Consider the following 25,222-nt stretch of genomic DNA (forward strand, 5'->3'; position numbering starts at 1 on the left):
GCTATTTAAGTCAGTTTGCATATGTTACTTTTCTGAACTATGGTTTTGGCTGCTACAGTCCAAAAGAATTACTATTCTAAGCTCTGGTGTGACATTTAGGATACATGGAATGAAAAACAGGTTTGGAGAATAAGATGAAAAAAACTTTTTATCAGAAGATCAAAAAATCTGAAATGGAGAGGACTTTATGGGCTATTCAGTGCATGCTCCTGCTGAAAGTAGGGACTCCAGAGCAAGAATATTCCCAACAGATGGCTGTCCTGCCTCTACTCAAAGATTTCCAGTGAAGCAACCTCACCACAAAATGAGTTCCATAAAAAAAATTAACCATAATCAAAATAGTCTCCAAAATTTCAATCACATTTTCTCAAGTACTGGTGGCTGATTTACTCATTCATCAGCTGTTAATTCCACATATTCTGGAATGGCAATGATAGAACTATGCTATGATGACTTTCTGGGGTTTCTTTGATATCAAAGAAAATAACACTAGAGAGCAGCGCTTGTGAAATAAAAAAACAATAAAGGACACAAATTTCTTTCTTGGTTTTATACACTGAATGATGTTGTACTTCTCTCTAAGTATGCCTTATCATTGTTTATGCTGGCTAGGAGATGTAGTCCATCATTATAATTACTGACCTAAAGTAAACTTGTGAATTATCTCATGACTAGCCTCCAAGCAAACAAGAACTCTCTACATGTGAGTCACAGAGGAGAAGAAGACTAACCAGTAACTGTTTTTATTAGGTTATTTTTTAAATTTTCAAGATGGAGCATTCAACTAAACCTTGCATTTCCTCCAATCTCCTTTCCAGTCCTCTTTTCTTAAATGAGTAATGAACAAAAGATTTTTAGGGAAGTCTGAACCAAGTTCCTTCACCACAACCACAACAACCACACTCTGCTGCATGGCTGTACTTTCATATACTTTATTACAGAGAGCCCCCATGAACAGGTTCTAAGGTGCCCCTCACTATTAAATACTTCTGGACATTGTTGGAATCTGAAGAGAAAGTGGATGTTACAATCCAATTGCTTTTCATTCTTAGTGCATAAAGAAATCTAACCCTCAAATTCATTGAGCATGGATTGCTGCATTTTAATCTAATTGCTTTCCTCACCTCTGTTAATCAGCTTTGCCGGCATACTTACTGCTTTTTCCGTTTCATAAATTGCATTTTAATAACCCACCTAATTGCCTCTTTTCCCTAAGCAGATTATCTTTTCAGAAGGGCGTCTTGACTTGTATCTCTCTGTCTCCTCAGAATCCATCCAAAGTCTGCTCCTTTTACTCAGATGGATAGTTTTTAGGTCAAACAAGAAGTCTTTATGAGGTCTACAAAGTGAGAATAACAATTGAAACAGAAACAGAATCTGCTAATTTTACCTTAGCTATCTTTTTCAATGTGACAGTTTCTGCCCATAAATCAGATTTAGTGTTAGATTGAAGAACATGGTAGTTTGATAGAAGATGGGGGAAGGCAAAGTAGAAAAAACACAGTTACTTGAAGCAAGGAACAATTTATATAAGTCTCTTTAAAGAGAAATTCAGTGCACAGTGGATAGAATACTGATATATTTTAAAACATTACACATATTGTTTTAAAACTTAACACTTCTGGCTACCTTTCCATTTTTAAACCATTCAAGTGTGAGAAAATTGCTTTCATATAATTTGGGACCACATACATCATGCAGAAAATTAACAGCATTGCAGGTGCTTCTACCTATAAAGGGGTGGATTATTTTACACCAAAGAAATATTAAAGCCTATAGCTGTCATCCCATTAGTGAAACTTAAGACCTGTATAAGTGACCTTTTTGGTCATCATGGATGGAGAAGCACAGCATCTCCATCTATTGCAATGCCCTCCTTGAGCCACCAACTTACTTTTCTGGACACACCTCCATAACTATTTAGTAGCTGAGAATACTATGAGAAAATGAGGGTCAACCAGATGACTATTTAGAGGCTAGGGGAGTAAGAAAGAGAATGAGTTGGCTTCATTCCTGCAGAAAGAACAAGACATCCTCCTGGATGTCCTTCAGAGGTCTAGGATGTTTATGTCTTCTTCCTTCTACCATCTACAAGAACATAAGTATCTGACTGCCTCTCTCCCTGGCCCATTCTCTGATCCCTATGAATTGCTATGTGGAAGTCTGCTTTTATCTACAGAACTCCCCAACTACGCTGTGTGCCTCTGGCTTGCTCAACACTTATCATATTAAGCACCCACAAGTAAGAATGTTTGAAGTGAAGCCCTTTTTGTGTATTTCAATTTCAGCCCACAAAATAGGTAGGCTATGTACCTATTTCTTGTACTTCCGGAACAGGAACACCTACTGAGTACAGAAATGTACTCCTTACATGCACCTGAGGTGTGTAGTGAAGTGATTCACCTCAGGTATTTTTGCCTATCATCTACAATATCCTCAACACAAGAGCAAACAAACAAACCCAACAGCAGTTCTATAAACAGCACATGTGGCCACCTTCTATAATGTGACCATTCCACATAAGCTCAGGCCTGATAAACATAGCCATGGCTTTATTATAGTCAACCAAAATTATTTTGAAGCAAGTCATTCTTACCCATACCTTTATTTTCACTGGGAACAAATGTAATTCCTCTAAAATCAAACTACAAGAACATAAATTATACAGCAAAAAGTACAGTTCAAGTTTTAAGTACACAAAATGCATTTATTAAAATTATTAACATGTTCTTCTATGCACACAGCCAGTATATTAGAACACTGCTAATCTCACATACCAGACTCATTTCAGGACATAGGGTGATTTCAGAAAAATTAAAAGTGTGGCTGAACATGAAGATGCCATATTTCCAGCGTACTGGTGAGCTTGCCCATCATACAAATTCAGGTAGGTCAGTGTTTGGGCCCTTCATTGTTTTCAGTTCTAAATGATTCATGGAATCCAAGAAGCAAAATTGCCCTAGGTAAAAGGATTGATCTAAAGGGCTGTATTTAACAGAGGCGATCAATATTCCCTACCGTATTTTTGTTTCTGTTGAACAAGTGTTCAATATGTCACAGCAAAATTCCACAAAGTGACTTAAGTTTATATTGATAAAATGGCATCTTAAATAAGGTTCTGCATGTTGCCTAGACTTTCATTTCACTGATGGGGTAAACAATTTTATAAGTAGTAATGGTTAGTAGTAGTAGCAGAGATTTTCTTTCTTGGAATTGAGAAGATTTTTTTAACATTATTTCTACAGAATAATGTGCATTCAAATAGCCTGATCCAGAGACCTACATATAAAGAGAGTTTTCCCTTTACTGACATGCTGTGTCTACCCTTGCATCAGTACCTCAGTGTCCATTTCAATGAAGAGAAAGGGACACCTAGGCAGAATCTTAGCATTCCATCTCTGAATTCTTCAGAAATTGTCTTCTAAACAAGTATTAAAACAATTATCTTAACCAAGACAAAAACAAGACATAAACTGTAATAGCCCAAAAGGCGACAAAACAAGAGCTTTCAGGTAGAAGATTTCAACACCCTTTATCCATTAAAAATGTATTTTACATTCAAGAATGCAGTTCAGTCGAGGCATTTTGGTTGCTCTGAAGTTCTAGAAGATATGTTTCATGTGTTTGATTCCATAGGTTTTAAAGAAGACCATGATAATGAGTGCCCACAGGCCTAAAATAAAGCCACCTGGAGGATGCCAGTCCTTCTGTTTTGGTTTCTGCAAAATGAAAATAAATTTTAAAATGTTAACATTCATTAAAACTTGCAAGTAAAAAAAAAAAACTTATGAGAAAGTCTTTGTGTTTCCACACACAAAAAAGGAAGAAAAAAGAAAACTCAGGCATGTTTACTCTTAAGCAAATTCCACAATATTCAATGAGGATTATTCCTTCTTTGAATCATGTTGCAACATGGCAGTACTGTGCAACTACTTCTGTTGACCTATTGTTTCTCATTTTCTTTTCCAAGTGCAGCATGTTTAAATGCCATATTGTACCATTTTAAAACATTATTTCTGTCCTGCTCTGAGAAAATGAGGAAGGCCTCTGGGTATCTTGTTTGCAAACAGTATGGGCACTCTCACATTTCTTCAATGGTTCCCTTTCAAATGTAAAAACTAAAACATATCCTTCCAAGATCCAAAATAAATACTATTGTCTATTTTGATTTAAATGCATTTATAAAAAACATTAACTTGCATAGAATTCTATAGAGTAAGGGTAAGAATTGTTACTTTTTTCTGTTATATAGAAGGCAATATAAATGGCAATAGTTCATAGTTTCAGGTGGTAATCTGAGTATGTCAGAAACCCAGTTGTTACTGGGAGAAAGGGATGGAATCCCACAAAGGGGAATGTGAATTAGTGAAATGCTCTTTCTGTTAAAACAATTATTTCAAGCAATGAAAAATGCAGATAGCTTGTAGTATACTTTAATGAGCACAGAGCTGACAACAAAAGAATGTATATTCACCTTAAAAATGGCTAAGGAACTCTCATTAACAATAAAATGTATGCAGCACTGATCACTGGCCTCATTGGTATTCACAGATACTCACTTCCCACTAAAATATCACAAGGCATCAAGCCTAAATATACAAGGCTGCCAGCACAACCCCCTACTGAAAGTAACAGCCCCTACTTCCCACAAAGGAAACTTTCTGGTTTAAATTTTCCTAATTAACCCAGAACTTCATATGCATATTGGCTTGCTCATTTCATCCATCTCTTTGTGCTATCAATCTTCCTTCACTTAGATCTCGGGTAAATCCTCACCATAAAGTGGCACCTGACCCGCCTAGACAAATGACTTCAATTTGCAGTCAGTGACACTAAAAGCCTTTCTCGTCTCTTTTCTATAGAACACATAATTTAATTTCTTTAAAGAAATTTATAGGAATAAATATTTATAAGGTGACCTCGATGGAAGGTTTTACATCTTGTCATACAGCACGCCACAGCTTCCAGCCCTCTCCCAGCTGCTGAAATTCCAAGGGAGGCCTGGCTAAAGGAATGCTTTTTAGATTTGAATTCAAGAGCATGCAAGTAATCTGTTCAAAACCCAGCAGTGGAGCTTTCAAATGCACATTACAGATAAAGAAAGAAAAAGAAAAAAAGGCAAAAGCAATGAAAAGAAAGGAAATCATTGGTAGAGGTAAATACAGTGGCTTCTAAGAAACAGGTATGTCTTGATACTTGGGATCAGAGATTTACAGAAGGAAAATTGCACAGAGGGCCACAATCTTACCGGAGCAAAGGTCTTCTTCTCACAGAGCACATTTGAACTCTCTGAATGTCTAAGGGATTTTTCCTCCCTATCCCTCAGCCACTGTATGGAGCTTTCTCTTTCTCTACAGTTTTTAACAGTGCTTCGGTGCTTATCTATTTTACTCTACTGTTCTTAATTGTTCAATCTTAGCAGTTACCCTGAAGGGCTTTCAGCACAAAGTCAAAATCTACATGTTTTAATTTAAAAAGACACATGAATTTCCTTCTGACACATCCTCTCTGAAGCTGGCCTTAATTCTTCCCTTATTCTTCTACTCTCTCAGAAGGACTTTGGTGATGTCTTCATTTTCATCCTTCAGGTCACAACTGAAGGAACCCGATGCTTCCTGTTCCTTGGCTGCAACTCTGGGGACCAGGGTTCAATTCCCAGCTCAGTCATGAAACCTATTGGGTGACCTTGGGCAGGCCACATGCTCTCAGCCTCAGAGGTTGACAATGACAAACCTCTTCTGAACAAATCTTGCCAAGAAAATCCCATGAAAGGTTCACTCTGTGCATCAGAGCAATATCTCGGGTGGTTTTGTAAAATCTCCTGTTCTGCCATTTAAGCATTTATTGAGGCTATGCCCAGCTGCATCTCTAAATGTCTGGCATGTTAAGACAGTTGGCTGCAAAGTAATATAAGGTTAGTATTTCTCTTTCATGGAAAGGGCTGCAACAGTATTCAACACCTCTTGATATAATCATACACAAGTTTCTGTTCTATTCCAGGACAACACAGATTTCCTTCTATTCCAAAGTGTAGACAATTTGTCTTATAACAAGAGTTATAACAGACTTATAACAAGTCATTTTCTCTATCACCAAAGTCTGCCAACACTTCAGAACCATTCATCCATTGAAGCTATCATTGTTACTTTCAATATTTTAAGAATTAACATATACAGACTCTGATCACTAAATTGTTTGCCAAGTACTGTAGCTCCTTTAAAAAATGTCTTAAAAGTCACATTAGAGATATGATTTCTCTTCTAATCTTTCTGATCAACTCTAGCAATAATTTTCAAGAAGGTTTATTATGTGTTTAAACGCCTGCCAAATAACTGCCATTTTTTAAGAGATTCCTTTTCCTAATGTTCTGGGAAAGAGAATTTTCTTAAAGATTATGTAGGATGACATGATCTTGGTGAATTACTATGGCATAATTCACAGTTACACCTTCACAAGTCATATTTTTTTGTCATTCCAGAGGTTGGAGTTTTTTTATCAACAGTGAACAACCTATATCCAACCACCCACCCTTGCTTCAGCTGGTAAGAATAACGTGGAGGGAGAGGCAAATATATTTTCTTATAGCTGGAAGTCCCTGTGGATGCCTGTTCCCATCAAAAGACTCTGAAGGCACTGGTGTGGGACTGCATGGAAGAGTCAACTTGCTTCCATTGTAATGACAGCAGCTGTTCCATCAACGAGAGAAACGTATTCCATTTTTGAAAAGGAGAGATTACAGTAAACCACTCATTCTCCTATACATATACCACTATTTTGATTGTATTAGATGCTGACTGTTGCTTTTTAAACTATGTTCAACTACCTATTTAATTTTTAATACAATATATTATCCAAAGTCGAGCTCTAATTTTGACAGAGGTAACCCCATTATATTATAACCACAGTGATTCTGGAGCTACTTAGCTTACTTATTTATTTATTATATATATATATATATATATATATATATATATATATATATCTATCTATCTCCTGCCCTTCTCCCAGGGCTGGGACTCAGGGTGGCTTACAACATTAAAAAACACCATACAGTTTTTAAAAATTACAAAAATAGTGTATTAAAATAGAATTAAATTACTACAATAATTAAAACAAATCCCATGCTAAAATCAAGTACTTTAAAATATTAAACTGCTTAAAATACATTAAAACAATATAACAACACCGCAGCACATGCCTTAAAAACCTTCTGTTTTAAAAGTCTGTCTAAACAAGTAGGTCTTAGTCTGCCGGCTGAAGGATAACAAAAAATGACATCCAGTAACACCAATGTTTTGATTATACAAGCTTTATTTGAATTCCTAATGTATATTCCTTTCATTTCTAGATACATACCATTATTATTTGCAGAGAAACTTTTCAATAGATATCAAATTTGAATGTTAAGGGAACATAAGATGTATCAAGGTAGATCTACATAAGGAAACACCTTTTTTGCTTGGATGTCTGGGAAGGATCTGGGTTATTTTGAGGCCATGCTGAATTTAAAAGAAGCAACAGCTGCTAACCAATGGCTATCATCATAAATATCCAAATGCTTTCTGAACAAATAAGGCTCTCTCAAACTCTAAGACAACAGTCTTCATTTTCAACTATGTAAACAAGTGGGGCAGGGTCTTTCATGAAGACATCTAAACTGCTTCATTATATCATAAATAGTGCCCTTCCTGAGCCATTTACAATCTGGGGAGAATAAAATTCCATGTCTTCTTCACTATTTTGCTAGATTTCTACTGTCTTTGCTAATATATTGCTACAGAACTTGTTGCTCATGGCACACATGGATTGGCTGGTCTCTACTTAGCCATCATCCACTGGCAAATAAGCATGCGTTTTCTCCAACTTTGCAAACCACAATCAGAAAAACCTTTCCCTCTGAGGATGTTCGCCAAGTCTAAAGAGCACTTGACTTGGATGTATCTTGCAAGAACTTGAGACTTGGAGTAAAAGATGAATACATCATTGCCAGCAACTGCTTCCTTATCAGAAGCTGAAAATGTGACATTGTCACAGTGATGCTAAGTACCCTACCAATGGAGGGTAGGAGTGCTTGAATGGAGCAAAACTGTATTTTATGAAGCAGCCATCTAGATATGACTATTTCCTAGTAATCACAATAAAGTCCTCCATATTTATTTCACTTTTAATTTGTTATGGTATGTCCCTCATTAGGAAGGTTAAGACAAGTAATGACATTCTAGATGGCTTCCACGTATACTGATAAGACCCCTTTCATTTTTCTTTGTCTGCAAAATATCCTTACCAGGGAAGGGTGTTTTAATCTCTGTGACCAACCCCCCCCCCTTTTTTTTAAATGAACATGTTAGATCTTGAAACAAACTAGGTAAACTGAGGCAGACAAAGAAAGCCCCACTGACATCTGTTAGATGGGATTCACTGTTATTTCTTCTAATTTTCTGTTAGACAATTTCATTGGTGTGATTTCCACGTTGCAACTTTATTGGGCTTTGTGTGCATTTTTAAAAATAGAATTTGGGTTTACACCACACATTAACACTTTTGTAAAGGCACTCTTTGTCCCAGTATAATTGCTGTTAACAGGTGAAAAAGCATGCACAAAATTGTACAATGCGTCCTGAACAAATACATTTAGCAGCTTAAGGGCTGGTTATTATTAAATTGGAGGAGATTCTGAATTAAAAAGCTAGGTAGCTAAGCAACAGCTGGCTTCCAACTGTGAATAGTTTTCTACCATAGTCTTTATAGTTGGGATAGAATCATTATACTGTGGAACTTCAAAACAGTAAGCAGAGCCCTGCTCTATGTATTGTAATTAAGGAGAGGATAAAACAGAGTATTTTCAAATTGGATGGGCCTGTAGGGATCCCAATGGAAAATGTCCAAGATTTCCAGCAAGGGCTTTGTATAAAGCACATAGCACATGTAAAAAAGGCATTGTGTGAGAAGAATAAGAAAGAAAATGTGCTAGAGACAATGGCAATTAAACAAGTTAAGTTGCTTAAATTTTTAAAATGCAATTGAGAGTAAAAGTTTAAGATTACAATCCTTTCCATTAAAACTTCACAAGCGTAAAAGACTGTACTGTACATATAATAGAGTCCTAACACTTTAGATTTTTATTCCAATGATTTAACAGAAATAGCCTTAAAACAGACTAAAAATAAGGTGTTAATGAGGGCAATTAATAAAAAAATCCATACAGCTATGCTAATGCAGCACCAGATAAGGAGACCAATAATGATCCGTAATACTTAGAGCACCATCTAGTCAAGTGTATAAATAACTTTCTCATTGCAATTAATGGGACTTGGAAAAAGATCCCTGGGGATCAGGGTGATCTGTTTTGGTCAGGCCTCACCTGGAATACTGTGTCCAGTTCTGGGCACAACAATTCAAAAAAGATGTTGACAAGCTGGAGCATGTCCAGAGGAGGGACACCAACATGGTGAAGGGTCTAGAAACCATGCCTCATAAAGGGAGACTTAGAGAGCTGGGTATGTTTAGCCTGGAGAAGAGATGGTTAAGAGGTGATATGATAGCCCTGTTTAAATATTTAAAGGGATGTCATATTAAGGATGGAGCAAGCTCGTTTTCTGTAGTTCTAGAAACAAGGACCCAGAGCAATCGATGTGAACTACATTACAAGAGATTCCACCTCAACATTAGGAAGAACTTCCTGATGGTGAGAACTGTTTGACAGTGGACCACATCCCCTCAGAATGCAGTAGAATCTCCTTCTTTGGAGGTTTTTAAACAGAGGCTGGATGGTCCAGGGTGCTTTAAGTGTGAGGTCCTGCATGGCAGGGGGTTGACTAGATGGCCCTTGTGGTCTCTTCCAACTCTATGATTCTATGATTACTTGTCTCACCATAGACTCAGTGTGGTTATTAACTTAAGTTGGTATACCAGATCAGAGTACAATTTAGGGTTGCAATACAATACATACAGTTGGCCATCTGTATTCATGGATTCTGTATCCATGGGTTCAAATATCCACAGCTTGAAAATGTTTTTTAAAAATCCAAAACGCAAAGCTTGATTTTACTATTTTAGATAATGGACACCATTCTACTCTGCCATTTTATATGATGAGACATGAGCATCCATGTACTTTTGTATCCATGGAGGGTCCTGAAACCAAACCCATTGGATACCATGAGTCTGCTGTACTAACTTAGGAGTTCAGTCCTACTGAACATAAGTGGCTTTACCTCTGAGTAGTATGTACTCTACCAGTAAATTACACTGCTACATTTTAGAACTACAGACTAAGTTTCTATTGGGCACCGGAATATAATTTACAAAATCGAAATAATTCTTTGAAAAGAAGTGACAAGAATTACACAGTTACAGATAATATGCTGCAAGGGAAAATTCACATTTTATTTAATGGCAGATAAGATATGCCAAGCAAATGCCAAGGTCTTCACAAAAGCAAAGTAGAATTATATGAAATTTGAAGAATTATTGAAGTTTTAAGTATGTAATTGCTGCCTACAGGATCAAACCAACAAGCTTTCCATATATATCAATGTAGTCATCGGGAAGCAATGATTTCTGATTAACTATGTAACTTTGATATGTTTGGGATATTAACAATTCAGCTTACAAAAGCTTATTAAATACTGCATCCATTAGGTTGATCTGAAATGTAAGTTCAATTCATTTCTCCTGTATCAGACATTTTGGTAAAAATTAATTTCTGTCTCATGAAAATTTAAAATGTCCCAGCTTTGGATTTAAATTACAAAGTACAACATAAATAATGTATAATTACTGAACACGACATATGCCAATGATAAGGGAATAGTGCATATTCAGAAACAGGTGTTAAGAAACATCAGACAAATAGTTTGTGTAGTAAATGAAAAAACTGAGTTTATACATCTGGAGCAGAAAAAAGTTCAAATTTCAATAGGAACATCTTCAGGGTGGGGAGGAGGGAAGAAATACAATGAAAATACAAATAAAAACTGTTTGTAACTCATATCTTACATCCCAAACAGGTTTTAATGCACTATTATTTCCACTTAAAAAAACAAACTGGGAAGCCAAGCATACACATAAAAGGTTCCCATGGAAATTGCTAGGACTTCAAATTATGAGGATTATGCCCACTATTTGTATATAATGTAGTTAGGTGAATCTGTACGGCACATATCCTCAGCGAAAGGGTATTTTTATGACATTTTGGTTAATATGCAGAAATAGAGGGATTAAACAAAAAAGTGTTCCAAATTGTTTCATAAATTAACAGGCATCTTTTATGCTGGAATTCTGTTAGGACTCTCATCTTTCTATGGATATGAAAGAGGATTAAGTTATTAGCAGATAGCTGGAATTATTAATTTTTCCCTCATGACCCAAAAACCACACAAATTGTAAGCTTGCATTTATTACCATAATGTGTGTTTGACATCTGTTGGCTTTATTTATTTATTTATTTATTTATTTGCTTGAGGTAGAGAGAGGTAATGACAAGACAAATTTCACCAGTATATTGTCTAAAATATTGTCATCAGAACTAAAAAATTAAAATTAAATTTTAAAAAATGCTACCCATAGGCATCTGAATGTTATGGGGAGGGAAGAGAATGAAAATACTTTTTGAGTGATTGGGGACTGCGAATGTGTTGTGAAATATTGTTGGTTGTACTGCCTGTTTAATCCATTTGATATGCCTAAGTATTACTAAAATTGCTTTCCCATTAAAATCTGCATGCAAAGACCTGGAATAATTCAGACTAGGTGGAGGAGGGATAAAAAAAGAAAGGGGTGATCCCTCACTTCCCCACCTTGTCCTCTGTATTGCATGTGTGTCTGTAGAAGCCCAGCAAACTGTATCTAAGTAGATATCTCCCAAACCAGATGTCTTTGTCAGTCACTCTATAGATATACATAAGAACAGCACAGTGTCTATCACAAACTTGCTAGATCCAATATTATCCTAGGCCAGGGTGACTAACCTTGTCTGGCCCCATGAGCATTTATGTAATTTTGGGAGCATGTTGTGGGGTTCTGTCATAAAATGGCTGCTATGAGGGCATGGCCACTCACAACATGCCTGCCTTACTGTAACAAAGAGGGGGTGGTAAAATCAAACACATGTGGATCTGGAGGTGATACAGAGATTGGAGGGAGGATTGAGGGAGTAACCATTATGGCAAAAGGAAGTTTTATGTTATAATGCCATCAGGTAGAAAAGGCTACTAGGGTTACTACCATACATGTGATAACAATGGGACCTTGGTATCCGCAGACTTGCTATGCACAGATTTAAGTATCCATGGACGACAAGCCTGTATTGTCCCCAATGGTGGTGCATGCATGTGACCAAGCCAATATTAAGTACAAAGGGACTTCACCTGAAATCCTGTTATCCCAAATGGTAGTGTGGCTGCATGCACATGGCCACTGCCTACTTCCTCACTCCACTTTCTGCATAGGTGCTCACCTCAGCCTAAGCCTGCAGAAATATACAAAATTGACATAAGGACAGGAAATGCTCTTAGCCCTACCATTTACTCTTCAAGGCTGAGATTCTACTCTTTCCTTTTCCAAAGCAACAGATAAATGTCAGGGAGTACAGAGGCTTCATGTGTACCAAGGATGGGGGAGCTACTTAAGTGCTATTATATATATATATATAGTGTAAGAAGCCCAATACTAAGAGATACTAAGGATACTAAGCTGAATAGGTTTGTGGTGAAATAGTTCTTCTATTATGAGTTGAAATCATGCAGTCCAAGGGACACCCTTTACTCCTGCATTCTCCAGCAATCCTCCTTGAAAATTTGGCCCCAAGTAGATTTTTGGCCAAAAAAAACAAAAAACAAAAAACACCATCAAAGGGGCAAATAAAATTCTTCGGGCAGTTAAATCAGACTAGAAGCAAAAATGAAAGGTTACAGAAATAGTCATAGCCCTAAATGCAACTACAGTTGTCCCTCCATATTCACGGGGGATCCATTCTGGGACCCCGCACAAGTTTGAAATTTCATGAATATTCAATTCCCTCCCTCCCTTCCCTCCTTCTTTTCTGCCCTAGCTGAGCCTCCAGGGCCGGGAGGGGGCCTTCCCTCAGTCCAGAGGGAGTGAGGCAGGGCATGGGGGCCGCCAGGGCCTCAATTCTGTGCCGGCCGCCATGGGGACTTGCTTCCCAGTGGCGCTCTGGGCCTGGCGTGCGCACACACCCTCCACTGCAGCCAATGGGTGCCCCCCCCCCCGCTTCCCACCTCACCCTTGTCACCCTGGGATTAGCTCAGCTGAGCTGGCTCCAGAGCAACAGGGGCAAAATGGGGGATAGAGGGTCATCCTCCCTTTGCCTTCCCCATCGCTCTCTAAACAGCTGAGGGAGCAATGGGGCAGGCAAAGGGTCCCAGGGGGATGGGGCTTGCTATCCATCACCTCCCTGCCCTTCTGTGGCCGGTTCAGCTGAGTCAATCACAGGGCAGCAGTGAGGAGATGTTCAGCAAGTGTGTCCATTGGCTGCAGTGGAGGGGGTGTGGTGTGTGCACACAAGGCCCACAGCACCACCAAGAAGCTAATTCCCATGGCAGCTAGTGTGGATTAGAGACCCAGGTGGCCCCCATGCCTTGCCTCACTCCCGCTGGACTGAGGGAAGACCCCCTCCTGGCCTCTGAGGCCAAAGTAAACTAGGAGGGGAGAAATAAGGAAGGAATGGAGAGGGGCTTGCAGGAGGGGGGAGGGGAGTGCACATGGAGGCAACCTCGCAAATAATCAAAACTACAAGTTCCATAACTGCGAATCCGGAGGGATGACTATATTCAGTAACAAGGAGAACTACTATAAGCAATGCAGAGAAACAGAAGATAACAAGAAAAAGTAGAACAAGATGCCTCTTCTACAAGATCTGAGAAATCAAATAGAAATTTAAATCAAGAGTGGGAACACTAAATGACCAATAAGGGACAGTATAGGACCGCTTACTGTGCCAAACTATATCACGAACCTATCGATCCCCAGATATAGAATAGCTTTTGCACTGGCTAGATTAAACGTTCTTCCATCAGCAATACTGGAGGGTCAATTTAGTAAGACTCCTGTTCATGAGCAAACATACCCCTGTAACTCAGGAGATATAGAAAATGTTGGACATGTATTGTTTCACTGCCCTTTTTATGACAATGCTCACAGAGATTTGATCACTCCTATACTCTTGAACGTACCTGGGAGATATGAAGCTTTTTATTTAAATTACCTATTATCAGACTGGAACTCGCATACAACTTATAAAGTGCACTAGCAATCACTTGTAGGAAAAGAACAACTGATCTAAGTTAAACACATAATATTGTGTCATGTCTGATACTGCATGTCTGGTTAAAATCTGATATTGCTAATCTACCTTTACTATTTCTATCTTAAGGGTGGAAACCCATAAAGGTTTATTTCTATTTCATTTATTTTATTTTATTTTAAATGAAGCTATCTTAAATGTAATGGAAATGAATTATTTACATTTCTAGTTGGCAGATTTTTATCCCAAGCAATCTTTTTATATGTATTATTTTATTTTTTATGTTATATTTTATATAGATGCTGGTCTTTGACCGTAATAAAGAATTTCATTTCACTAAATGACCAGGAGGGGAACATCTTACATGACCAAATACATACAAATAAAAAGCCTATGAAAACAATACACTAAGGAATTATATTAAAAAGTTGAATAAATGACAGGTTCATTCCAGAAAGAACCAACTGAAGATGAACCTCCCATTTTAGAAAGTAAAATGGAAATTGTAAGAGCACTTGGGCAAAATAAATCATCAGAAACAGATGGCATACCAACAGAACTGCTTCAAGCTACAGAGAAAGAATGTACTCTAATTCGAACTAAAATCTTAGAGCAAATAAGCAAAACAAAACAGTGGCCCACAGATTGGAAACACAGAATATACATTCCAATCTCCAAGAAAGGGGACACTGTGGATTGTCTTAACCACAGGACTATTGTGTTAATCTCCCATGCAACCAAAGTAATGCTAAAATCCACAACTAAGGCTTTTACTATATATGGAGAGAGAAATACCAGATATCAAAGCTCATTCAGGAAAAGAAGAGGCACTAGGGAACATATTGCAAATATACATTGAATAATGGAGCATACCAAAGAATTTCAGAAGATTATGCTTTATTGATTATTGCAAAGCCTTTGATTTTGCAGTTTATGAAAAATTATGGAATTCTCGTAAAGAAATGGGTGTGCCACAACATTTGATTGTTGTGATGTGTAATCTGTACTCGGGACAAGAGGCTACTGTCAGGAAAGAATATGGAAAATGGAAAGGTTTCCAACTGGAAAGGGGGGGCTCAGACAATTTAATCATCCTATCTGTTAAACGTATATGCTGAATATATCAAAGGCAATGCAGGATTAAACTCAGAGAAAGGAAGTGTGAACATTGGAAGAATGAAAATCAACAATTTAAGATGTGCAAATGACAGCATGCTACTAGCAGAAAAGATGTGGAACAATTACTGAAGAAAGTCAAGGAAAAAAGTGCCTCTCATGACATTAATATCTCTCCTGGATCCTTCCTGTACTGGATCTGGTGAGCATACACTTTAGGCAGGAGGAGAGTTCCACCACCAAACACTCTCAGCATCTTCTCTGTATTGTGTTTCAACGACAACATAGCATGGAACATTTTGTGTCCCAAAGTATCACATCAGAGATGGTAATTGTGTGACCCTCCAGATGCTGTTGAGCTGCAACCCAGGATTCCTTTTCATTGGTCGTATTGGCTAGGCTATTCACCTATGGAACTCCAAAAACATCTAAAGGGCTGCAGAGTCTATTCATGCATTACACTGTGTGAGACGAGAGAGTACCACATTGACGACAGTGGAACACACTCCCTCGGAGTGTAGTGGAGTCTCCTTCCTTAGAGGTCTTTAAACAGAGGCTGGATGGCCATCTGTCGGGGATGCTTTGATTTAGATTTCCTGCATGGCAAGGGGTTGGACTGGATGGCCCTTGCAGTCTCTTCCAACTCTATGATTCTAACATTTATAGGGATATTTTTGACTGCTTCTTTTTTAAATCTGCGTATAACAGGTACATAAAACTTGGGGACATTATATAAAATTCTTGAGGTGATAATGTGGAAAATGCCTATGCCTGATGTGTAGATTTAGCTCTGCGTGAACTCTTCAACAAGATGTGACTTTAGAAAACTAAAATGCCCCATTTGGTAAAATGAGGATTAATATATTCCATTAAGAAAGTGATACCAGGTATCAAAATGTGTGGACTATGATGTCAGTCTTAGTGAGATTTTGAAATAAAATAGGAGAGCTTTGCTTTCAAAATTAATTCTATAAATTTCCCTGGAAAGGTTAATAGCAGCTTCATTTGATGCTGCCATATGGTGGAGGTGCTGCTTGGCTCATAGAATGCTGATTTGAGTTTATAATGTGGTTCCTAAAAACCTTTCTCATTTTGATTGATACCACTTTTGTAGAAGTGCCTTAATGGCATGTGTTTTTGTCATCATATTTGTGGGAGTCTTGTATATTTATAAGAATAAGAACCGAGAGAGATGCCAAAGAGAGATTGCCTACTGGCCCTCACATATAACTGTATACTGTAATCAGATGAACATTTAGATTTGCATGTACAGGAATGCTTGTAGCATTCCTTGTATGGTGCAGTTCTTTGTATCTCTTAGCAAGTTTCCTTATGTGAAGTCATGCTTCTAACTATATGCACTAGAATAATTTAGGGTAAATTTATGTAATGATTTATAATTTTTGTAATGTAATAACTGTGAAGAGGTCATCACTAGATTACTTTCACATTATGCTCTAGTTGAAAAGCCTTCTTTGGGTGTCATCTCATATGGTCAGACATGTTCATTTTGTTAACTGCCATCTTTGACTTATGGCAACCCTGTGCATGAGAGACTTTCAAGTCACCTTATCATCAACAGTTATGCCCAGATCTTGCAGACTCAGGGTTGTAGCTTCCTTGATTGAGTTTATTCACCTGTAATGCAGTCTTCCTTTTCTCCTACTGCCTTCTATCTTACCAAATATTATTGTTTTTTTAAGTGGATCATATCTTCTCATGATATATACAAAGTACAACAGTCCCAGTTTAGTCATCTTGGCTTCAGGCCTGATTTTGTCTAGGACCTACTGATTTGTTTTTTGTTTGTTTTTAGAACACTATAGTATTTGTAGAACTCTTCTCAACACCACATTTCAAATGACTTGATTTTCTTTTTCTCAGCTTTCTTCACTGTCCAGCTTTCACAACCATACATAAAAATGGGAAATACAATGGCATGGACAATCCTAACTGTAATATTCAATAATATATCTTGACACCTTAGGATCTTGTATAATTCCTTCACAGCTGCCCTTCGAAGTCCTAGACTTCTGATTTCTTTATTGCAGTCCCCATTCTAATTAATAGCAGAGCCAAGATATGTATAATCTGGAACTATTTCAATGTCTTCATTTTATTGTTAAAGATATGCAAATCATATCTAACTATTATTTTCATTTTCTGCATGTTCAATTGTAAACCTACATTTATATATTCTTTCTTAAACTTCCTCAGTAATCTCAGTAATCTCCCTGCTGTCATCTGCATATCTTAAATTGTTGATGTCCGTTCTCCCAGTTTTCACACCTTTTTCCTCCAATTCTTACCCTACTTTATGTATCGTATGTTCAGCATACAAGTTAAACAGATAGGGTGATAAAACGCAGCCTTGCCTGCATTCTATTTCTCCATATTCTGTCCCAACACAATACAGGTTATGCATCATGACAATCAAATGTTGTGGAATGATCCATGGTTTTTCCATGATCTATACATTCAAAACCCTTGCTATAATCAATAAGGGCTGATTTTCTTCTGAAATTCTTTGATGCACTCCATTATCCAATGTATGTTTGCAATATGGACTTTCCAGAACTGAACTTCTGTCCGGGAATGCTACCAGCAAACACTGACAAGTGCTGATAACAGTACCTTCAGCCCGGTGAAAGTAAAGCAGACTTTGCAAGGAAGCAGACTGAGAGCAGTCCGAGAATACAAGCCAAGGTCAGGATTCCAGAAGTCCGAACGTTCCGAGAGTCAAGCCGAAGTCAGGATACCAGGAAACAGCATGGTCAAACAGTCCAAGGTCAAAACAGCCAGGAGATAACGAAGGTCCGGTCCAAGGTCAAGGTAACAAGGAATCAAGATGCGAGGAGCTAGTGCCAGCAGCAATCACGCCAAGGGATCATGCAATAAACTCTAGCAACCAGCAACAGTCCCTCTCCCACTTAAGTAAGGGAAACTCTCCCTCGTGCCACCTGAGGCTGGTTGGCTAATTGCCTCTCAGCAATCCTCTTTGATCTGCGCCTGCAAGCACTCTCGGCCCTTCTCTCTTGGTAAGAAGGCACCTGCAGGCAAGCTTCGTCTCCATAGTCACCACTAGGCTGTGGTACCATAGGAGGCCTCTCTTCAGCACTAGGACCTGGTTGAACCTCCTCCTCTGGGGCTGGAAGAGCACAGCTGGGACCTGGCAGAGCAGGATCAGCACCTGGTGTTGCCTCAATCAGCCCTTGCTCTGGAGGAGGCTCATCCTCCTCCGAGAGGTGATCTTGGCTGGCCATGACAACTTGGACATCTGGAATTTCTCACTCCATACATGATAAAAATCTTTGTTATAGAATTTTGGGCATCACTTTGCTTACATGGAAAATTAATGCAATATTTCTGTGGTTACTGCAATCTCTCGTGTTCTCTTTCTTGGGAATTGGAATGCATATTGAGCATTTTAAATCTGTGGGCCACTACTCTGTTTTCCATATTTGATGACAGATTTTAGTTAGAACTAGAATAGATTCTGTCTCTGTAGCTTGAAACAGCTCTCTTGGTATGTCAGTCTGTTCATTTGATTTATTTCTCTCAAGTGCTTTGGGCACAGCTGGCACTTCACTTTCTAAAACTGGAGGTTCTTCTTCATATGGTTCTTCCTCAGATGAATCTGTCACCCTTTACCTGTATTATAATGTTATTCCATATATGGTTTTCACCATCTTTTTATTTGTATTGTACGTGGTCATATAAGGTGTTCCCCTGCTAAACTAAGAGCGTTCCCACTCTTGGTTTAAATTTCCCTTTGGTTTTTCCAATCTTGTGGAAGAGGTCTCTTCTTATGCTTTCTATGTGATTACCTTCTAATCTGTCTGTATTGATTATTATAGGAGTTCTCCTTACACACAAGTTATTGAATAGTTGCATTCAAGGTTCTAACTCTATTTCTGTCACTTTTACTTTCACTTCTTGTCTGTCCATAACGTAGGGGGCTACTAGTAAATGCAGAAATTCATTAAGTAAGACTGACATCACATGTATTTGTTGGCAGCCTTTGGATTAATATAACATGTGATCAAGGTGCTCGAAGCATGTGAATTAAACTGGTCCATAGTATGGCACCAACATAGAAAGCCACTGGCTGAACAAGGGCCAATGCACACGGCCAGTAAAAAGTGGCCAGAGGACACTCCAGCCATAATCAGGCCAGGACTGTGAGGTGATCGCACGACTCATTCCCAAAGCAGGTTGCCACTGCAGTTCCGAACCAGAGCCGTCAGGAGTTGGATTTAATCCTCTCCTTGTTGATCTGGTCCAAAATAATGGATTGCAGTGCTGTAACGGCTTCTGGTCACTTTGGAGGTATGAGTCATGTGAACACCATGCCCCTAAAGCAGCCATAATCCCCATGCGTTTCAGGCACAAGATATAAAATCTACAGCCAATCTACAACATTCTGTCCCAACACAAAGTCCCTCAAACTTTAGGAAATAACTACCAAATTAGAAAGGAAAAACCTCACTGGGTATACTTGTCACCATTCTTTTATACTGCTGGAGTCTGTTATTCTCCAACTACCCTATTTTTCCTCTATACTTCTTACAACTCAGCCCATATCCTGACAAATATTCAATTTGTCTTGACTCCTAAATATCCTTTTCATGCTGCTCCAGCACCAGTCTGAATACAGTACCTGATTCCACTCCCCTGTCCTTTCAACAAAAACACAAATACATTTTGGAAAATAATGAGGTTTAAAAGTTGCCAATAAGACATGAAAACTCATTAGAACCTGTCCTCCTTAGTGTGCTAACATTATTTACATCTCTTCATGTCTGAAATAAAAGACTGCGTCTTTGAAATGCCACAAGGAATGCCTAACAACTATGTATTCAGTGGAGTATAAATTACTGTAACCTTCTCCTTAGGTATCATCCCCTCAGGATCAACAAAATACACCAAACAAAAAAGAAAAAGAAGAAATGAAGTTAATATAGCTTAAACATGAGGACATTAATACAACCAAGAGTGCAATATTTTTCTGTCTATTCAAAAACACAAATGCATATACTGTACTGCTGGCACCTCTTTTCATTTATTCCTTCCTGTTCACTCCAAAAACAGAAATAATTTGATGAAAATACCAGTCTTTGAATTATTTAAGAAAACAATACTAAAGGAAGCAGTCCCAGTGAACAGCCTGCCAATATCTTTCTCCCTCTCTATTCATCAACTCTGTCAAGATGATCCTCTATGTCGCATTGCCACAGCCTAACAGCAGGCTATAGGAGGATAAATAAAAACAAGGACTGACCAGTATATCGTCTCATTAAGATCACACAATGGTTAAAGTGTGATTAATGTGCATATTTGCTTGGAACTAGACTGTTGTGCATTTCAGTTAGTAGTATGGAAAATGGTAAAGTGCCAACTCAGCAATCTAATCCTCAATTAAATTGGTGAATTGCAAATTAAATATATGGCCAATACCAACATACAGTGAGCCCTCTGTATGTTCCATAGGGGTTTATTTCCGCAATCCTTTGCAGATGATCATGTCCTGTATTATGAAATGGCAGCAACATGCATGTGGATACTTCAGCATGTCCATTTGCACATCACCTGGGCACAAGGATCCACATTCAGTCAAATTCCCAGATCAGGAGCCTGCAGATCCAAAGGGTGCATTGTACACACTGTATGGATGTAGCACCAGCATTCTCTCTTCAATACAGATCCGGAAATAACAATTACATTTTATTTTCTGGTTCTTCCAAGCAAATGAAGGTGTTTATGATATAGAGAACATTAACAAACACCAGACTTCCTAAAGGTTTTTCTAGTACTATAATTTATCATTTACACAGAGCCATGGTCACACACGTTCAGAGACAGAATACTGTGAATACCAAATGAAAAGACCAAAGCAAGAAAGTATCATTATAAATAGCATGCCTTGTTTGTAAATAACATGGGACATCTTGCTGGACAGAACTAGAAAGAGAATACCAACTTACTTGAACTTCATGTCTGACACTCCCCTAGAAACAAATTAAATATGAATACAAGCCCAATCAGCTAGACAACACCAGCTATGTAATACTGACTAAGAAGGCAGCTAATTTGCTAAATAAAATGAAATATTTGATTATACTCAAACACTTGGTATTTTCTGTTTACAACAGACCTTGGAAATAACTTGTCAATTAACTCCTTAAGGTATTAATTAATTGGTTTTTTTCCCCTAGCAATTCCCCAAACTCACTGGATTCCCCAATTAATGCTTATGTTACATTAAATATGTTTCAATGAATGTGGTAGTTAGAATTTATTAGACTGTATTATGGCAGATGCCTCTCCCTTTCTCAGATTCAGGAACACAGGAAGATCTGCTGCCTCAAGAGGAGGCTTAGAACTGGAAGAAATGCATGACGTGGGTCTGTTGTTCAGCAGAGAAAAAGGAAAGGGAGAACTTTCTGAAACGCAGAAGAAACAATACTCCAAGAATTGGAAAAGAAAAATGAAATGAGTCCTGGAATGGGGGAGAGTGATTTGTTTGGAGATAGGATGATAAATTGCAGAATACTTCAAAACATCAGAAGTTTTAGGCCTGAAAGGCAGGTATACTTCTCCCCTAACGGCCATGGAAAGAAAGTGCCAAGGAGAGTGTCTGAATTATGACCTTTTTCAGTAACTCAGATCAAGTCTGACCAATTTCAGTCACCACTTTTGATTTTGATGAATTAATTTCCAATTACTAATATTTAACACTATCAAATTATTGTATATACTCATGTACAAGTCAACCTCATGTATAAGTTGAGGGAAGGTTTTAGGGGAAAAACCATGGCTTTTGATATGTCCCGTGGATAAGTTGTGGGTAAAATTTAAGAGCAGGTAGCAAAGGATCTAAAGGGGAAAACACCACTTCCTTCCTTTCTCCTTCTCTGGACCTCTCTAGACCACTTAATACCATTACCCTGGGCTAGAGGAGAAGGTTTTAACATCTATTGAGAAGGGAAGGAAGTAGAGTTAAATGGGGTGTTTGATGGGGAGAGCGGGTTTAACACTAGATTGGGAAGGGAGGGAAGTAGAGTTAAATGGGGTGTTTGGTGGGAAGATAGATCTGGAAGAGGATCTCATTGGACTGAGAAGGGAATCACCTCTCTCTCCCTCTCCTGTCTGGGCAGCTCTTTCAGAAATCACTGCCAAAGCACATCAGGTGGGGCTTCTTTCAGGACCTTTCTAAACAGTATTTTTAAGCAGGACTCTATATAAGTTGACCCAGGATTTTACGGTCAATTTTTGAGCGTATAGTCAAGTATATATGGTAAATCAAATTATTAAAATCATTATCAAATCAAATTTCATTATCAGATTTTGAACCTCATATTCCAAACATTATGACAGAAAAGCTTAGCCAACTGGGCAATGATCAATTTCCTGTTCACCCACTAAGCCAAAAGTGAGAGCGAGGGAAAGGGAATGCACTATGTGCATGCTTGGGGAATGCTTACCTGCACCAGGGACTACACTTGCATTACCTATAAGAAAGTGCAACTACTTGTGCAACACTTTTTATGCTGGCTTGGTATCCTGACAGGATTCTAGCCATGTAGTCAGATTTGGGACATTATTCTGTATTTCAAGCTTGAAAACAAATATTTCCTGGGGGAAGATGGGGATTATTCATGCATGTACAGCATGTATTTATGGTCATTTTGAAAAGAAGTAGTTGCCTGGAGAAAGTGAGAACTGGATGCATTCAGTTGCCATGTAAATTCTAGACATGGCAGGGAAATGAAGGCGATGTTACATCCTATCCATGCCTCATAACTGTATAAATAAATTTATATGCACACATTTATTCCTGAGGCCTTAACACCACTTGGTACTTTGTCCTAAGAAGTAAGTTTATATCCATAAAAGCTCACACAATTTTTTTTAATGTTAGTTTTAAAGGTGTTGCCACATTTTCTTTTCCTCCCTTCCTTCTTCTTTTTAAAGACCAAAGAAGTTCCCTGTCTAAACTGCCAAATGGGGGAAGCTACCATGCTCTCAAACATTCATGTTTGCCAATTGAGAGTCTGTGGCTTGCAAAGTGATGTAATCCTGTGGGGAAAGGATACTACTCAATTTTCATATATGGCCAGGTACACAGAAAAAACAATATGTGAATTTTCCTGAACTTGTCAGTTTGTTATACAGTGACATCTGATGTTGTAGTCATGCAGTAGCAAGGAATTTTAAAGAAAAATCCATGAACTATGGTATGAAAGAAATGCTAGCTTTTAAAATGTCAGTATATTGACACAATGGACCAGTTAAGACAACAATATCAACTTCATGACCATCATGGGCTGGTGTTGACCCCTTCACTCTCTTCCCACTGTGCCACAGGCACATTAGAGAAGGACAACAGAAGCACTGATGTCAAAACACAGGAAACTGTGGTTTCTTGAAACAAGTCAGACACAGCACAAATGAAATTCCTCTAAATTTGGGTGCTGCTGACAAAAGGGGGAGTCAGTGTGGTATTGTGGATTGAGTGTTGGATCAAGACAACACTTTGTCCAGCTCAGCTATGGAAACTCACTGGGTAACCATGCCACCCTCAGTCACCCTCAGAGAGAAGTCACCCTCTTTCAGCCTCAGAGGAAGGTAAAGGCAAACACACTCTTGCCAAGAACAAGGAACACTTTGGAAGCAAGCCCTGGAAACAGTACCCAAAAAGCCCACAACATGGCTCTGATATGTGGATGACACTTTCACCATCTGGAGCCATGGAGAAGAAGATCTGACTGTGTTTCTGAGCCATTTGAACAACATCCACTTGAACATCCAAATCACGATTGAAAAAGAAGGAACATTGCCATTCTTGGATGTCCTGATCATCTGCAAATCAAACCAATGTTTGGGCCACACAGTATACAGAATTTTGTCCACCTCAGTTTAAAACTGGAAACTAAAACTTTAATTTCCTCTACACATGACGAAAGAGAGAAGGATGAACTCAAAGCTCAATATGATTAGTTCTCATAGTGGGAATCTATGGTTTCCTGTTACATCTGAATTCAGCCTCTTTTAAAACTTTAAATCTATAATATTAAAGCTCTTGTCTGCAAATGCAATCAACACGAGTCTTTAATTTTCTTGACATTCACTTAACATTTTCTCTATTCTACAGAGAAATGCTTGCAGAGCTAAAGAAAAATTGTTTCCATATACCCTTTTCAGCGCAGCTCCTCAATCAACAGATACTGCAGAAGCGAACTGAAATAGTACAGGTGACACCTCCAGAACTAATAGATACTTTTAAAAGCACTCTGATCGTGTTTAATTTGTGTACCCCCTCATACCGGTATTCGTAAATATCTGTAATTAACAACAGGACAAATCTGTTCTGTAGTGTATTATTCAAGGCCATTAAGCAAATTTTCTCCCCATGATATGAAAAATTTCAGCTAATTAGCACACCTATTTAACATGAAAAACTCTCCAGTACACCCAAACTTTTTTGTCTAGGCGAACTGTGGGGGGAAAAACAACATCAATTAAGTTTGTTCTATGACTATTTTTAAATATTCAAACAGTACATTAGAAACCGAGAAGTTAAAGCAACGGACTAAATTTATTATTTAAGAATGGGGGACCTTGTCTAGTTTTCTCTTGGCACTGCTTTCAGCCCAAATCATTTTGTTGAAATGATGGATCATTGCTATTGTTCATCTGTGTGCTTGCTTTTATACTTTAGCTGTTCTGAGTCTCCTTTTGGAAAGAAGAGGAAGCAATAGCAAACATTTTGTGTTAATAAAATAAATATATCTCTGATCTGGTCCATCCAGTGCAGGGCTCAGTGGGAAGTCAATTTGCTCA

General features: G+C 38.2%; 1 protein-coding gene across 3 annotated transcripts in view; it reads right to left on the reverse strand.

Annotated features, from left to right (window-relative positions):
• The window catches only part of LOC149316436 (GPI-anchor transamidase-like), a 170,913-nt gene that overhangs the window by 26,461 nt on the left and 119,230 nt on the right, over positions 1-25,222 (reverse strand). The window contains exon 11 of one of the 3 annotated variants that reach the window (XM_089515468.1): positions 2,681-3,719. The exons of 1 other annotated variant lie outside the window; for it this stretch is intronic. In XM_089515468.1, coding sequence (XP_089371594.1) covers positions 3,603-3,719 — 117 coding nt within the window. In that variant the 3' untranslated portion in view covers positions 2,681-3,602. Of the gene's footprint in view, positions 1-2,680; positions 3,720-12,389; positions 12,470-25,222 lie in introns of those variants that run through there. One more of the 3 variants, XM_089515470.1, reaches the window with a different exon arrangement.

Source organism: Sceloporus occidentalis, unplaced genomic scaffold (assembly GCF_023333645.1).
Source record: "Sceloporus occidentalis isolate IW3139 unplaced genomic scaffold, rSceOcc1.0.p SCAF_3, whole genome shotgun sequence".
In the NCBI taxonomy this organism is placed as follows: domain Eukaryota; kingdom Metazoa; phylum Chordata; class Lepidosauria; order Squamata; family Phrynosomatidae; genus Sceloporus; species Sceloporus occidentalis.